Genomic DNA, 18268 nt, shown 5'->3' on the forward strand with positions numbered 1-18268 from the left:
CGGGCCATATTTTACTATACCGAGTCAAGCTCGAGCCTACATACTGAAAACTCGTCGAGCTATCGAGCTGAGCTCGAGCCTACCAGTTTCTCTTCGAGCCGAGCTCGAGCTCCTCGGTAACACCCCTAACCGTATCACAAGATAAAAACATGAACTGTTGCGAGCAGAGAATTTGTATAGAGCGCATGTCACTTCGGGTCAGAACACGTTTGTACTTACATGGGACTACGGGTCAAAAAGATATCCAGCCATGAAGGTTTACCCGTCAACACATTGCACGAGGACTTCTCTTAATCAATACGTTTAAACAAGATCGCAGCAAGAAAAACATGCACAGGCATGGCTCATAGCAACCATTATGGTGTTTCTAGGGAAATTGTAGTCTCAATGCCAGACTATTTATATACATTTTTCGTATGTGTACGCATCAAACTCTAGGAAATTCTATTGACTAACTCACTATGTTGGTCAGATGACCAAGTTTGGAAAATAAAATGGTTAGCACCTCCCCTTATCGTCAATGTTGAAAATTTTTTGTAAGGCTCATGGATTGGCAGCAAAATGGCTGAAAATGGTTTCAAGTGTTGATTGGCTTATGCTATATTCTGCAATCCCTAGTCGATTTCTGCATGAAATGAAATTTAGCCAGAGAAGGTGATGTCAAAAAGAAAATTTAGATATAGGAAACTATAAGATGACCTGTTTTGCTCTATGAGTCCAAAAACATCAGCAAGTGAGAAATCTTCACCACGTGGCAACTGCAATATACGAAGAGTGAGTAACACTTGCTGTATAATATAATGACTTAATGAGTGCTACATGAACTTGTATTAGATATTGAATCTTCTTTGTCTTCTCAACTCAGAAGATTTAGAAAATTTAGATTGACAACATGAGAATAGAAGAGCAAACTGCACAGGAAAAATATTCAACTTTACACCACCTGCTATACAACGTATTGGGATCTATAAAACTGACATGGTTTTTTTATTCCGAAATATTACCACCCCTCGCCTCTCCTAAACCTGCAACCTCATTTAATCACATGGAGCACCAACACAATGAAAACCAACATCTAAACTCACAACTCATAATGATGGTATTTTTGGGTGAGAGATGGGGGAGGGCCAGGGGGTGAGAGGGCTTGAGATCACAGGTGCAGTGGCCGGCGAATAAAAGTCAGAGACCATATTCGTGAAGGTTACTGATATACAACAGATGCCGCATAAACATCGGCCTGATATCAGGTCATCCATCACATTAAATAGTAACAAGTTAAATACAAAAAAAGGACGCCTTTATGTGCAAAAGATGTAGAGTTGAATCTGAGTTGAATACGTTCCTGTGTACTTCAAAAATAAGTAGGAAATGAGAAAAGGGAATTGTCACAAAAGTAATGAATATATGGTACTGATATGATCCCACATCGGCCAAGTATGGGATTGGTTGGTGGTTTATAAGCCTAGGTGTCCCCTCCTCCTTTGAGCTAGCTTTTGGGAGTGAGTTCTACACCTAGCTTATGACATGATACGAGCCTATTATGGGATGGGTTCGTATCAATTGGTATCAGAGCTAGCCCTACCTTTCGAGGTTCTAACGCTCGGAGTGGTGGCCTATGGACTGGTGGCTTGGACCCAAGGAGAAGGGTGCCAACCGTGACCAACATAGCCGTGACCAACGAGGACGTTGGCTCTTCAAAGGGTGGGGTATTGATATGATCCCACATCGGCCAAGTATGGGATTGGTTGGTGGTTTATAAGCCTAGGTGTCCCCTCCTCCTTTGAGCTAGCTTTTGGGAGTGAGTTCTACACCTAGCTTATGACATGATACGAGCCTATTATGGAATGGGTTCATATCAGGTACCTGATATTTAACACTTAATCCATTGCAACCTTGAGAAGTTGCTCCAGGAAATGAAGCTACAACAAATGAATCTATCATTGAGAATTTCTCTTTTGCTAACCACCATTCTGAGAATATTGGTAGCGGCAAACCACCTACATGTGTCAACCAGCAGCTAGTCATTTTTGAGATCCATAGAAATAAACAAAAGATATAATTCAAAATGAATTACCACCAAAACCTTGATTAAGAAACACCATAATCTAATAAAGCAATACAAGTAATAGATATAGTGTGTGTGTGTGTGTGTGTGTATTAGAAAGTACCATCACGGGCCAACTGCTCAGTTAATTGCTCGTTAGAAGAACCACCAGACCCATGGTTATTTGTAAGGGTCCTTATACTTTCCTCATTGCCAAGCCAGCGTCCAATCAAAATTATCATATCTCTTGACAAACTAATCTCTGTGGCTAAGGCATCTTCAGATGTTATGGAATCATCCCCCCGAATACAAACTTCAAGGTCACCAAATATACTCCTTGGATGAGAAGGAAAGTCAAATAGCCTTTCTTGAATCATTTGACAAAAATTTTCCAAGTCAACAGAGCTAACGTCAGTAGGTTTAACCTAAGGATCACAAATAATGATGGTAGTTTAAAACACAAACACGAATACCATAAGAACACAATAATCATGATTCAATCATGAATTACGTACCTCTAATTCAAGATGATTCCCAAATCGTGTTTTTAGATGCTGTGGACTGCCGATACATCTTAGCTTCCCCCCAACCTTAATGCATATCAAATGGGATTAGTAGATGCAGGCATTTAAAACCATAGATGTCAAATAAAATAAAAGATTACTACCATTATTCCAATTCTTGTGCAAAGTGCTTGAGCTTCATTCATGCTATGAGTAGTTAGAATAACAGCTGTCTTTCCACTTCTAGTTGATAAACGAGATATAACTTCCCACATAAAACGTTTTGCAATCGGATCCATTCCTAGAAATCATCATACATGTCAAACCGTAAACACAAAACTCCTATATCTATAACATGTAACACGTAGAAATGGAATTATGCAAGAGTATCAAGTACCTGTAGAGGGCTCATCCAAGAATACAATAGGAGGATCTCCAATCATTGCAATTGCAACAGATAACTTGCGTTTGTTACCCCCACTTAAAGTAAACGATTGTTTAGAGGCATGCCTTAACAAGTCAAACTCTAATAACTTATCCATTACGACCTGCCAAGTGTGTACCAAATGTAACGTCTCAATCAAATAAACCAATAATTTGACCAAGAATTGTGATTTTTATGGAACAACCAGGTAACGCGTACATTATCTAGCAGGTAATCTGGGACACCTTTTATTCTCGCATAAAGCTCAAGATGTTCTTGGACAGTCAAAAATTCTAGCAGCGCATCAAACTGTGGACAATACCCAATCTGAAATACAATTTATTCAGCAATGATTATAAGTACAATCTCAGACTCTATATATGAAGTCTGATACTGAAAAGAAGTGAGAATACAATTGACGTACAAGCTGGCTAGCAGCTTTGGGGTTTAGTCGCATATCTTGACCAAAAATGAATGCAGTTCCAGCACTCGGACATACTTCTCCTGCAAATAATGATGCACATATTTACCGAAAGAGGCTAATTATCAGTAAATATGTAAAATACCCAGTGGGGTAAGAATATACAAGATACTTGTCAACCAAAATCGTTGCCATTTTAACTTGTACCTGATAGCATAGATAGAGTAGTGGTCTTCCCAGCTCCATTTGTTCCCAAAAAGCCAAAACATTCACCTTCTTGCACTGAGAAAGTAAGTGAATGGACAGCCACTTTCTTACCATGGTTCCTCCCTCCAGGGAAGACCTAGTATACAAGATACATCAGCAAACTGATTGCATATTTTCAATATAATATAATAAAGTAAAAGTACCTTCCTAAGATTACGTAGGTAGATGATGGCTTTATCGATGGAACCTGAAAGAACCCTACTTCTTTCAGTTCGGACATCTATATCTTCATCAAGATCAATAGCAGCACTTTCTGTTGAAGATCTCAAAAGGGGTTCAGAATAGGCATCAGAAAAAGTTGGACTAGTTCTTCTGAAACTTCTTAGGAAGTCTTTTATAGCAAAAAAACTTAATTTGTGTGGGGGGAAAATCTCGAGCCCAAGTGTCAAGAGAAAATAAATGATGCCCTGTCACGTTATACGAAAACACATATGTAAGGTGATTTCAATCTACATCAAACGAAACTAATGTGGCATCAATGACATTTAGCTCGAAAAGTAGCAAAATACTAAAGGTCCTTAGTCAAGAAATCATAAATGCACCTCCGCAGCAAGATAACAAATAGATCCACCAGATACATTCCACCCAAAATATCCGTTATTTGATCCAACTTTCATTCCTTGGCGTAGCAGAGCTAATGAAGCTAGTCCATCAGCAAAGCAAAAGGATGGAGATAATCTGAAGAAATTCTGGTCGAATAATTTTTATAAAATTGTCAGAGAAACTAATTCACTATGTGCTACGGAGTATTTTATTTACTGGCAAATTATATGGTACTGAGAATGATATGTACTGAAAAATTACAATGCATTCCAACCTTGAGAAAGGAATTCAAGTCTTGAGTTGCGGGTATCAATCCCATAATGAATGACATTACCATAAGAATGATCCCCGTGAAAAAGTGAGCCAAGAGTACCACATTCTGCAAATATAACAACAAAACAAGTCAGTATGAACAAAAAAATATTCACAATGTCATGCAAAGATTTTAAAGAAGCATACCTGTGCCATGCTGTGTTCCGAAAAGAAGAAGGTTAGACAGTATGTTGAAGATGCAATTGCAGCACCATATTCCAACAGAATGAGGACTGTAGGCAATAGAGAACCACTTCCAATGAACTGTTCTAAGCCTACAAAAACAAAAATTTATAGATTTGGGATTAGAATAGCTATTATATGCACAAATACTACTGATATATATATATATATATATATATACTTACAATATGCTTTATAAATGCCGAAATGGTACATCAAATGAGAATATGGAGACTTACCAAAGATGTAAAAGAGAACCATAGCAAAAGAGGAAGGGACTAAGAAACTTATGAAATCCCAAATATATGTTGATATCCAATAAGATAATATAGATACCTGAATGTTAGTAACGTTGACCAAGTTAAAGATTAAATTGTAAATCACTAATTGCTATTGCAAATGATCTGTTAACTAAAGAGGAGTTAAGAAAACAAACATACCCCACTGATCAATTGCTGATGCTTTGCTTTTATTTCACGTTCCTGTATAAGACATTTTACCCGAAGAATAAATCCCATAAAACTTTCTTTTAAATGATAAAGAGGAAAAGACATAGAAGACGTTTGGAGAATGACATACCTTCACAATAGGAACAGCAAATGAAGCAGGAATGAAAGAGAAGGCGATACTCACAATAATAGCCGCAGAAAATGCATCCAGGTCCTACAAGAATCATAGAATTAAGAGCTCAAGTACTCAACGCACACTTTAAAAATATATTTTATAAATTATATTTGTAAGAAAGATTCAATATACTTGACGTTGCAGACGCTGGCTTTCTGTCATTGGCAGTGGATGATTACGTGTTTGTATGGTCATGTTTTTATCAAGTGTAGCCAGCCTAAGAATTGCTGCATTCATTAAATTGATAAAGGTTGGAGCAGCATGCTGACACGTGCTATTGTGAAGAACGGTGTAACCTATACTACCATCATCCTTCTGAGGGTGCATTACAATGGCCCCATATCTGCACCAAGATTACCATAGTGATGTTAAGTGTTAGCAATATGGTACTATCAATCTACAATGCTTCCTAACTCCAAAAACTTATAACTTATAGAAATGTCGTAATAGCATCATAAATTATGATAAACCCTGATATATCCCAAATGTTTCTCTTGGAAAAAGTAGAAATGAGTTGTGGTACTAAACAAACTCAAACTCAATGAAAGAATGATACAATTTAAATTACTGTACCTTGACTCATAGGATTCATTGAAGCTGGACATCAGGTATTCACTCATAGAAAGCAGGATCGGGCCCAAAGTGGGCCCTGCTGCCTCAATAGCATCTTCTAATGTTGTATTAGGATCAGGAAACCTATATGAGCTCTCTTTAAAAATCTGGATCCAGCCCCCTTCTATATAATGCGAAACCTGTTTCCAATAGCACACACAATAAAATGATTACTATTATTATTCCACAACCAAAAAGATACAAAACTTTGAGCAAAAATTAAAGGATACATAAAATAACAAAAAAAAAGGATACCTCCCGTGCTATAGGCAATGATAGATCAAAAGGAATAGGACCACCACCACCTTCACCACTAAGTAGTGGATTAAAGTTGGAAGTTGTGAAGGTTATGGAGGGTTGATCAGGATGTGACTTTAGTTCGAGAAGAAGAAGACCAATAAACAAAAAAAGAGCGGGAATTAACAGCTGAAAAACAATTGTTTTTCTGTCTCTCCTTGCAGATATCCATCTCTTTATAAGCAACGCTTTTGAATGTTTCCAGAATGTTGATCTTGTAATGAAGGAAGGGCAACAGCAATGCATGCTCAAAAAATTTAACAAGCTCAAGGCTGCATCAAGGAAAAGAGTACAAGCTCTGCCAACCATTGAAAACAGTATCCCGAAGATAACTATATAACTTCCAAAAAGTTTGGACTTTGATGTTTTTTCTTCAACATAATCATCAGATGTTTGAGCAGGAGTAGAGTTGGGCAAAACACTTCCCTCCATGCCATCTACTTCACTAATGTCACATCCTGCAACTCTTAAGAAAACCTCCTCTAAAGTCGTGACAGATATTCCATAACTTTCTATACCAAAGTCACTGGGGCCTTCATGTTCCAAGCTTGCTATATGTGGATCTGACTTTGATATGCAGCTTTCAATTTCCCTAAACATGTTCTCAAAAGAAGCGGATGATACTAGAGGAAGCTTGAATGAAATCTCGGTGCCAACCTGTACAAAAACCAAGCTAACTAATCCAGATCAGCATGAACAACCATAACATCTCATCTCATACTGTATATATTAGGAAATAAAATCTGAGAAATACCTCGCTCACGCATGTTGCTGATGGAATATGCTTGTAAACAATATCAGCAGCTGCAGAGGCCCCGGGTGAAGTCTGAAATAATATACACACACCAAATTTAATAATGTGAAAAATTAGTATATTGAAACTGATCCCCAATTAGGAAACTGAAATAAAGCACCTTCACCAAAGTAAGAGTATAGCCAACCCCATATTGGTGCTTCAAAAAGAGAGAACTGCACAAAAAAAAGAAAAAAAAAGTATTCTAAAACTTCAGATTTAAATCCTACTAATTCCTGTATTTCACATTAATTATTAAAAAAGTAAAACTAAAAGAGGAAAAAGGAAAGAAGAAGGGTGAGAGAAACCTTCCACAGCATTTCAAAGAACCATTGGCCATAATAGCTATCCGGTCTCCAAGTATATCTGCTTCATCCATCGAGTGTGTGGTTAATAATATTATTCTGCCTTTCTTTATTCTTTTTATGAGCTGCCATGTCAACCGCATTGAATATGGATCCATTCCACTGGTTGGCTCATCAAGAATAACAACCTAAAGATGAAAAGAATAATAGCAAACGAGTGAAAAACAAGATAGCAAAAATACACCTCACCTTGTTTCCCACACCTTACCTTACTATCTCCAATCAATGCTATGCCAAGGGACAACTTCCTTTTCATGCCTCCAGAAAGAGCACTTACAACAGCATTAAGCTTATCTGCCAAACCCACCTAATAGCCAAAGATTTTGAATACAACTATACATGGATTATGGATATTTTACACTATGATGAAAAGAAACTACCTAAGCAGATGATGAGATTGTAATCTTTTATCAAGGGAAACGAAATAAAATAGCATTGGAAATAAGGGGATAATGTATCTTAGTATAGTTCAGATACTAACTTCATCAGCCATTTCAGTTACAATGTGCTCCAGAGATTCCTCATTCACTCCTTTTATATTAGCAAAAATTTCCAAATGTTCCTTCACCTGGCATAAGAAAAAACTCAAGTCAAGTAACGCCCATAAGAAAATCATATATAAAATATCATGTGGATTTGAATATACCAAACAATGCCCATAACCATAAGGTACTAAATAAGCCGCTATCTGGTATATATAGTGTTGAACATAATAGTTGGAGGCACATGCCTTGCACGTGGTTATAAGCAATCTCTATACTATATTGGGAACATCACTTGTGATGGAAGTTGATAATAAACTTAAGTTTATTTATTACTTAGTTGGAGAGATAGCTTCTTGAGATTAAATACATAGTTATTCATTCTTTAACTCTACCTGTGTCGTATTTTCCTACAGTTATGTTGAGCACACTTCGGCACTTGACTGGCTTCTTGTGAAGAGTTCAACCCATTTTATTAGCTTAGAGTCATGAATGTATCCAATGAATGACAGATAGGGGATTGGAACAATTTCTTGATTGACTTAGTGTGACAGAATAAAATTTTCAAAGTTTCTAGCTTTCAAGACAGAAATCCATAACGAGGAGCTTACAGCTATAACTTTCATCATCTTTTAGACATTTAAGTAAGAAGCTAAGCAGTGACCTACAAATTCACTAAATGTAATAGCTATTACTCCTATTAATGTTACCTAAGCTTGCTTTTTCTATCTTCAATAATTTCACACACTCATTCATATAATTTGATTTACACTAGTCATTCAATAAATTGCATGAAAAATTATTAGTAGGCATATCCCTACCTAAAAGCTAATCAATAGTTGAAAGAAATTTTCGAGAACTAACGACAGGAGTTTGGTTACCGTCAACTCTGGGAAAAGGATGTCATACTGGGGGCAAACACCTAAATTCTTCCTTATGTCCTTCTGCAAAAACAGAAAATAGATAACAGAATAATAATTAATTAATTAATTTTAATAATAATAATAGTAACAGTCGCTTGAACATTAAATATGACATAATTTTCAACAAATCCTATTTATTTATTTTACTTTGTAAATGTAATTGTAATAATATGAAGCAAAATGTTTACCATGTCCGTTAAGATACTTTTGCCAAAAACTAAAGCATCTCCAGAAGTCGGAGCAAGAAGGCCAACAAGCATGGAGATTGTGGTACTCTTGCCAGCACCATTATGTCCTGCAAAACCAATGTGGAATATACATAAATATCTCAAGCAGGCCTAATATTTTGTGTATATCATCTAATATGAGGTGGGCAAGAAGTAAAAAGCAATGAAGCTACCGAGAAGTGCAAGTATCTGGTTTTCATATAATGTAAGCTGTAGAGAATCAACAGCACAACACTCTCCCTTGTTGCTACGATATACCTTGTGCAGATTCCTAACTTGGATGCATCTGCAACAAAAAACTAGGATGTAAAAAAGTTGCTCTCCCAAAAACCATGGATGCAAGAAAATTACCAACCTGCCATCCACCTCTTGTTGTTTCATATCTAAGCTTATTGCTTCCATTGTTGATCGAGAAGAACACTTTTCTTGAGAATGCTCATCACTGTTACTTTCTAAGCTGGAAAAAAATTGTCTACTGGTACTTTTTTTCCTCCAAAAGCCTTTTGGGAAGATGAAGTTCCATGGGTACACAAACCCATTCTCCTTGTGAAGAACCTAATAAAGTACATCTGTACATGTTAAAAACTATCCCTTAACACACTCTAATGCATTAATAATTTCCCCACAAGTACTCTTGATGAGATGCTGATCTTATATTGGTAGCTACAGCTTCCATTGCAATTGATATGAAATGCTAAAAATATACCTTGTTCAGATAAAGGCCAATTGCAAAATACAATATAGAGTCGAAAATCATCATAACGAGACAGACTAAAAAGCACACTCCAGAAGACGCCTACAGGGTACAAACAGTGTCAAATTACATATGCAAAATGCAATGAACACAACTTATTGAAGTGGAAAACATATAGAAGATACCCGCCAAATGTTGCTCCAACGAAGTCCAACATGTGCACGCTCATAATCAGCAAAATTGACGGAGCCTAAAGCAAATGCTGTAGGTGAAAGCAAAGAAGCTACTATCTTTACAACCCTAAAGGCAAACAAAAATACCATGAACATATACATCATTGAAAAAACCATTGCCCTGATTTCATTTCTCAACGACTTACATAGAAACAGCTTCATCATTCACTGTGTAGTAGGGAAAGAAAGCGCCAAGAAAAGTAAGAGTTCCAACTGCTACAGCTGATTTTGCTCGTGTGAAGAAAGTAGAGATCAGAAATGATAGCATTATGGCACTGAACCCGAACAGAAAGAAATACATGAACACCAATGACTTATCACTGTACTGAAAGAGTGTGCCTATTGTACAAACAGTGATGATTGCTGCTGAAAGTGCAAACTGTCAAAAATAAATAGATAAATAAAAAACAGATGGCAATCTTTTATAATGGAATAACAAACCCTTTGGATAATAAAAGAATCACCTGTACAGCATATGTAATAAACCACGAAAGATAGAATATCTCATCCTTCAGTCCCATCATGTAAAGCCCTTCCTGTATTTTCTGCTCCTGAGGTATTCCAGTGCAAATCAAACTAAGTTTAGAACATTCTGAAGCAACAAATATACATATAAAATTAAGGTGGCAAGATAGGCTAGCAGCTAGGTTTGATAACAGGTCAGAATGGGTAATGTTTGAAACAGGATGGGTCGGGTTGATTCATAGACTCCTTTTTGTCCAGCTGTTTTAGAAAAACCTTATAGATAATTAAGGTAGTACTTGTGATAATAAAAGCAATATTATAGCAATAATAACAAAAACTATCCAATAAAACAATTTAAGAGAGTCTATACAATTGAAGCCAGACTTTGGACAACTGTTAACATGTTCAGCCCATTTGACGAGTTTCCCGTTTAGACATGGGTTTATTTGAACCATTTAAGATTAAACAAGACCCTATCAACCCATATATAAGACCTTTAATATATAACAAAGTGGAATTAAATAGGCATATACAGTTAACATAGAAATAATTATCAATATATCCAACCTTCTCAAAAACCGAATAGCTTATCAGGCGAGAAACTGGAAAAAGAAACCCTAATAAGTACCTATCATAACAAACAATGTCAATTAGAAAAAAAGATCTTTCTGGTAGAGCCTAAAATATCAACTAGAATAATATTATTAATACAAGTTCATGGAATCAAACATAAAGTAAAGATACATACAGGACCCCCATCACCTCCTTGATGATGGACTGGAACTCATCATCAGTATATTCACGAGTTGGAAATGGAGCTATCGTTATGGTTGATGGTGTGAATTGACTCCATGGTGTCTTGAGTGGGTCTATTGCATTCTCACTTACTAAATTAGTTTCCTTTTGTTGGGCATAAAAAATAATATACGAATCCATAACCTGTTGGAGCTGCAAAAAGAGATTTATAAGCTATTAGAGCAACATAAACCTCATTAAGCAATATCCTCATCTAGCATAGTAGCATGTAAGTGTGTAAGTCAACTAACAGAGTTCACTTACAGTTAAAAACCCGCTGTAGCCATACTGCAAAATTGGTATCTGATTAAGGCCCAATTCCAAGTCATTAAGATACGGGCCATTTATATCCATGATGCTTTTTACATCCGGAAATCCTGAAAAAGCCCATGTGTGGTTGAGCCGAATGCTATAGTCATATAAGTAAGGACCTTGTCCATGAAACACTATTGCTCCTTTGATTTTTGGATGTGAACAATTCCTATATAAAGTGTAAATATAACTCTTAAGTTACCATATATCCAGTGAGGAGAGCTAATTTATATTCAATCACACTTTACGTTTGAGCCAGAATATGCAAACAAGACAGAAAGAAGGATTTACTCACTTTACTTCACTGCAATCAGCATAGGTATTTGATTTTAGATACATCTCCAGCTCTAGTTCATCTTTGTATAGTTTTGTAACCAGCTGCAAATACGACAAAGTAGCCAAACGTAAGAACCACCTTATCACCATTAACATAAATTTTACTTATAACTCTTTCCACAAAAAAAACGATTAAACATATAATTCCTTTGATATGGTAAAAGACCTCGAGGCACACAATTTTAGACAGTCCCAAAAAAAATTTGCCAAAAACTTATTTACTGGATACGAAACCAAATCTACAAACAGAACAGAATATGTAACCAACCAAGGTTTGAAAGATAAGAACATTTAACATTCAATTAACATTGAGTAATTCAAAGGCATATGAAATCAGCGAAGTCGTAACAAGATCATGAAGATGTAAGTGAAGGTAGATAACAAATTTCAAAAACGGAAGTATCAGACCAGCATACCTTCATCAATGGGAATTTATATGACAAAACGTTTATCATTGTCCTTGTATCACTCGTGTTAGGGGCAAAAGCCAAATATTCACCATTAGCAAACAATGATTCCAGCACTTGATTAAAAGTTGGGGAGATATCACTCTTCCCGACTTCCACATATGTATCTTTCTTAATGTACCTATAAATATTTTCAAAATAACCTCAATCACAGAGAACCCGAAAACGGCGATATTTTAAGAATGTTAATATTATTTCACTTAGTTAATTTCCAATCATCTTCCTCAACGGCTCAACTAACCTAAATGGATGTATATTAATAATCAGTTTACACAAAAAAAAAAAAAAAAAAACCCACAAATAGTAGCAATTAAAAAACAGTAACAATGGCAGAACTTTTGATTCTTCCGTGATTACTTATTGAGGGCACTATTTAAACAACAATTATAAGTATTCAAATATCTATGTATGCTTTAGAATGAAAGAGATATCGGGGTTGAGGCACATAAAAAAGTAACGAAGACTGTCAACACATACGATTGAGCAGGATGGATCTTCGTGTCAACTTGTGTCCTTACGGCTATTAACATCAGCATCACCACTACAGGAAGCAGAATCTGACCACAGAAGAGAATACAATATGTCACTTTACAGTTCTACTTAATATATAGACATGTCCCAATCCCAGCCATGAAAAACAGTCTAAGATAAAAAAGCATATTAACTATTCACTCAAGCATCATCAGCTTTTTACTTTGGCATCCAAATGACTTGCCCGAATAATACCTCACGAATTTTGAAATCAACATTCTTTCAAATTCATAAAATCATATTCATGTTTCCAATAAATCTAAAAGCTAATACCTACCATTATAATCTATCATTGTTATCAATATCCATACTACGGAATATCATATAAAGCAAAACCCACACCCCTGTTCTAAGATTACATAAAATCAAAACAAAAGTGCCACATTGCTCATTTTCCCAAACCCATAAATAAAAAAATGTTGCATGAAGCTCTCTCTAACACCACCACCTGCTATCCACCGCTGCCAGAACTTTTTATGAAATATTTAACTTAGAGTTTTCAAGTAGAGAAACTGCCAAAAACTGTCTGCCACCATATACCGCCGGTATAATTCTAATTATTCTAATTCTAATTAATTAATTAATACGGAAGTTATAATAATAATGAGCTTTACTTGCAAATTAAATGCAAATCAGCCGTCTCTATCAAATGGTAGATAACAATAAATGGACACCGAAATAATCTTACAACCAAAGTCATCTTTTCCTTCTTTTCTTTTTTTATGAGGACACCGTATTTATGCAACAATTTCACCTCTATACAGGACATTTCGTATAACTGATGATCAAAAAAAGATCGATATTCTAAAACGGAAAAACTATATCAAAATGTATCAAACTATACACATTTTAGTACTGCATGTCTCGTTCTTCAGAAACTTACCTTTTTTGATGTAACAAACTTTCAATTATTAACATTTTCCGATGTTACATCGGAAAAAACTACTCTTTGAAACTCCGTTGTATCGAAAAAGGTAAGTTTTTGAAAAACGATACATACAGTACTGAAACATGTATAGTTCGATACATTTCGATATCGTTTTTCCGTTTCTAGAATATCGAACTTTTTCTGATCATCAGTTAAACCAAAAGTCCTTTATTAACTCAAATTATCAATAAATTATATGGATGTGTTTGTGTGTGAAATAATGAAAGTGATCAATAATTTAACGCAGAGAATATTATTACTATTATTATATTCACTTTTTTTATTATATTTTTAAAAAATATAAAGCAAAATGAAAAAAGGAAAATGATGAAGAAAAAAGAAAACCTCAGAGAGAGTGATGTAAGGATGACGAATTTTAAGAAGCCAGTTTTTGCGGAGCATAGTTTTGAGCTGCCTTCCAGAAGAACTGGTATTGCTGCTACTGTTATTCATTTTCTTTTCTTCCATTTTTTAGAGCCCTAAAATTAATTAATTGAAATTTGAATTTAGGACTGCATGATGATGATGATGATGAAGATGAGTTTGTGTAAATATTTAGTGAAAGTGTGTGTGTGAGAGAGAAAAAGTGGTGAGAAGAAAACAAGGGAGTCTGTGTGAGTGTGGAAGGAAAGAAGAAGAAAAAGAAGTTGGAATTTTATTATGTTTTTTGGAAGGTGGTGTTTACTGACGGAGTAAAGTCTACGGCTCTACGCAGTATGTAATAATAAAATAAAATTTTAATCACTAATTTATTTTTATTTTTTTTTTAAGAAAGCAACCGATAAATGATAAACTCTTTATACGGATGGTCTATTCTAGTTCGACTTTGCAATTATAAAGTTTTTGTTCCCTTTGTGTTAGGTGAATATAATGTTATTGAAATCCCTCACGACATTTTCATGTAATAAAATTTGAACCTAAAAATTTTACTATATTATGAAAAATTCTCATACTAACACCCCAATGACTTCTAAAGTTCTAATCACTAGTTAACAAGCTTTTCTAGTTTGTACATGATTTATAATTGCATGAATTCTTGACCAATCAAGAGATCAGGGTGTTGGCATCACATTATTCAACTCCTCGATTACCATTCACTTTTAATCAAACCTCTTATGTCATCTCATTTACCCCAATTCACTTTTTCATTTTTTCATTGGCAGCTCACCATTCACCCATCACTCACTATAAGTTTATTTTAATTTAAAACTAGAATTTTAAAAAAATCTAAATAAAACACATACTTCATTAAAAATTAAAAGCTTACATTAATAATTAAAATTACAAAACCCAAAAAACATTGTTTAATGTCAATCCAATTGAGAATCGATAAAATATATGACACTGTCTCCATCATTGCAATGGATATATTCATAGTGTTCAGGCAACCGGCCAGCCTAGTCGTCTTGAGTTGGTCAGTTTGGTAACCTTCGGGACTGACCACCATCGGCACTGCCTTGCCAATATTTCCCGTGTTCAAGTGTGGTGGTTAATGTGGAAGCGACATAGGTAAGCCTGACAAGGATTTGATCTTATGTTGAAAATAAGTAACATAATTGGGTTTGAGTGAAACGACTCAACCCGAAAAAGATAGACCATTTTTTTTTTTTTCAGATGAAGAAAATTCACAACCAAGATGAAGTAAATTTATACCCAAGATGAAGTTCAGATCCAAGATGAAGAAAATCCAGAACCAAGATGAAGACAAATTTCAGAACCAAGATGAATAAAATCCAGAACCAAGATGAAGAAAAATTTCCATAACCAAGATGAATAAAATTTCAAGAACCAAGATGAATACTTAAAAGACTTGAAATCTTTCACCAATTATTATTGTACTTCAAAAATAGAGTTTAGACACATTAATGAATCAAACATTCAAAATAAACAAGTAATACACAGAACAATTTTCAAAAGTTTACAATTTATCAAATGTACGTTTCATAACAAAACGGGTCATTTACCCATATTGTCTAACAACCCAAACCTTCATTTTGTTACTAAATTCACCATGACCATGATACAAATCTGGAAGTACACAAATTACACATATTTATCAAGTTCCAAATATACCAACTTTTGTACCAAGAGCCATATGCCTATATGAGGTGGGATATCTAAGTGTCTATACCAAAAACACCATACATCCAAGTATGGGCAAACCTTCTACCTTTTTCCCAAAAGCAACTTCTATCACTTCAAGCTTTGTGTCCACAACTAGTTCCTTCTTCCGGAACCTCCTATAAGAAAATATGAACAACTAAAATATAAGCAAAGGCTTAGTGAATATACTTGCATACATTTATGAACACGAAGGAGGGCAAAGTACAAGGACTATTACATGTAACCTATGACACCGTCATGCCACATTTACATGCTCACCTTGCACACTAAACGCTATACATGGATCCATATAAGCTAAACAATCATAAACAATCTCAACTATCAGGATTCTTAGGCCCCGGAGGTTCTTAGGCATAATAACAAATCAACTATCGGGATTCTTAGGCCCCGGAGGTTCTTAGGCCTCATAAACACTATGCCCCAAAATGGGCCTGACGCCAAATCAATTACCAAACATGGATAAACAAACTTTAACATAATATGGTCAATTGACCCAACGTATACACAAAGGTATGCAAATATACTCACCTCCTCCGCAACTTGGACAATGACTTGATAAAAAGATAAAGCACACAACAAGCTTCAACCTATGATCATAACATACAATGTATAAGCTTACATACACAACTTGACTAGCTCAACCTAGTCATACTCAATCACTAGCCTTTCTAAACCCAAACTCAACCATTTGTCATTGAGTTTCTTTTATTCTCAACAATAACACTAGGTAGTTCAACCTACCATTTTCATCAACTTTTTAATAACTAGTAAAAACTCATCTTTTCTCATAAACTAGAATTATCACATTAGCTTATCAATTTCTTAGCCAAACTCAATACATAACTCAATGACAAACTAAGTTATCTAAGGAATTGGGGAAAAATCATTCATAAATCAATTTCTAGCAAAACCCCCAAATTTGGGTTACTCCAAGAACCTTAATTTCAAAAGAAAGATGAAAACTAAGTTAGGGGAAATCAATACCTCAACAATAATAAGCTAATTCAAGATTTTAATTTGGAAATTCTTCTTCCCCTCTTTTCTCTTTGAAATTCGGCCACCACCACCTTCCACCACAAACCCTAACTTTTCAATTTCTTATATAATTGGAGATGATTAATGGTATTGTTCTTGAATGAATTACTAGGAAATGTTTGATTGCATGGAAGAGTTAGGATTGATCTTTGAAAAATGATAAGAGAAGGTTTGAGAAGAAGAGGATTGAGTGAGTGGAAGCATGACTCACAAGGAAGAGAGTTGGCTGGCACAACATGGGCTTGCCACGCCCCTGACTAAAATTTGTGGGTATTTTACCCGCTATCCGCTAAAGTTTCAACTAAATTAACCCCATAACCAAAATAAAATACTAGAAAATTAATTTAATGTCAAAACTATAAAAGGGGTTAATTTCTTTTACCTTAAAATATTTGGGGTGTTACATTGAGGATGTTAGGATGGCACCCCAAAGCTTGAAGTTGTTTGATTTTGGCCATGTAAGTCGGCCTCTTGTTCCTTATGATGTGAATAACAACCACAACCTCCGATCTATGTGTATAGATGAATATGTGTGTATGTAGATATAGATGAATATGTGTGTATGTAGTATAGATGATTAAGTGAAAGACATGTGTGAATTTTAGCTAAATGGATGTATACATATAAAATTTATACATAACTCAAGACTAAAACTGCCACTTATAAAATTTGTTATATTTAACAAAACAAAAAAAGTAGTCGTTGGAGGGGGATTAGGCCTCCAACGGTCGTGTATCCCTCACTTAACACGTACGGGTTTCAACCCCTTATTTCCACATCACGACAGGTGAAAGAGGATCGGTAGCGGTGTGGCGTAACACCAACCATTCGCCTACCACCCACATATGATGCCAACACTCTCACTTAAATAACAGTGATGTACAAATTAAAATATATTTGTAGATAAATACATATCAACATAAAAGTTTATGATAAAATCATATAGTCACTATATACGCGGAAAATTATCTAATAATACGGAGCTGATAGAATAAGTTTTTTCATTAATAGTTCGTTTTTATATATATTATATATTATATAATACAAATTCATGTATGAAAAAAAGTTGTGTAATTTCAAGATAAACAAATTAGCTTAAATTTACATGTAATCAGTACTAGAATAAAAAAAACTAAAGTTCAAAATAATTAAGGCTCTAGCATACTAGCATCTTGCAGTTTGGAGTTTCCCCCTATTCTTTTCCCTCACTAGTCGGTTTCTTTATTCTTTTTTCGTTTTTATTATTAAATTGAGAACAATTATATTTTTTGGGTTTTCTATTGTTTGATGGCTTTTTTAAGTTCTTGCAACAGAAAATCTAGTACTCA

At 35.0% G+C, this 18268-nt stretch overlaps 1 protein-coding gene across 1 annotated transcript; it reads right to left on the minus strand.

The window, feature by feature from the left end:
- Positions 1-285: 285 nt before the first annotated feature.
- LOC122606638 (ABC transporter A family member 1) lies at positions 286-14287 on the minus strand. The gene is made up of 40 exons (XM_043779475.1): positions 14127-14287; positions 12800-12879; positions 12272-12443; positions 11815-11897; positions 11472-11688; positions 11161-11360; positions 10980-11040; positions 10412-10498; positions 10094-10326; positions 9900-10014; positions 9727-9816; positions 9376-9575; positions 9194-9306; positions 8982-9088; positions 8752-8814; positions 7870-7956; positions 7597-7695; positions 7332-7516; positions 7145-7199; positions 6985-7056; positions 6189-6887; positions 5895-6073; positions 5454-5664; positions 5277-5360; positions 5138-5179; positions 4937-5033; positions 4662-4789; positions 4477-4581; positions 4202-4348; positions 3803-4066; positions 3600-3735; positions 3396-3475; positions 3191-3298; positions 2945-3095; positions 2712-2848; positions 2560-2634; positions 2169-2469; positions 1864-1997; positions 700-758; positions 286-625 (listed from the first exon to the last, which is right to left on the minus strand). Exons 1-40 carry the CDS (start codon positions 14247-14249, stop codon positions 544-546), a joined length of 5661 nt encoding a protein of 1886 aa, XP_043635410.1. The 5' UTR covers positions 14250-14287; the 3' UTR covers positions 286-543.
- Between the last annotated feature and the right edge of the window lie 3981 nt (positions 14288-18268).

The sequence above is a fragment of the Erigeron canadensis genome, chromosome 7 (assembly GCF_010389155.1).
Source record: "Erigeron canadensis isolate Cc75 chromosome 7, C_canadensis_v1, whole genome shotgun sequence".
Lineage (NCBI taxonomy): Eukaryota > Viridiplantae > Streptophyta > Magnoliopsida > Asterales > Asteraceae > Erigeron > Erigeron canadensis.

Coding starts and splice junctions, on each gene's coding strand:
- LOC122606638 (XM_043779475.1), bottom strand. CDS start 14,249: ATGGAAGAAAAGAAAATGAATAACAGTAGCAGCAATACCAGTTCTTCT. Junction 9,817..9,899: donor GTTGGAGCAACATTTGGCGG/GTATCTTCTATA, acceptor TGTACCCTGTAG/GCGTCTTCTGGAGTGTGCTT. Junction 6,074..6,188: donor CATTGCCTATAGCACGGGAG/GTATCCTTTTTT, acceptor TATTGGAAACAG/GTTTCGCATTATATAGAAGG.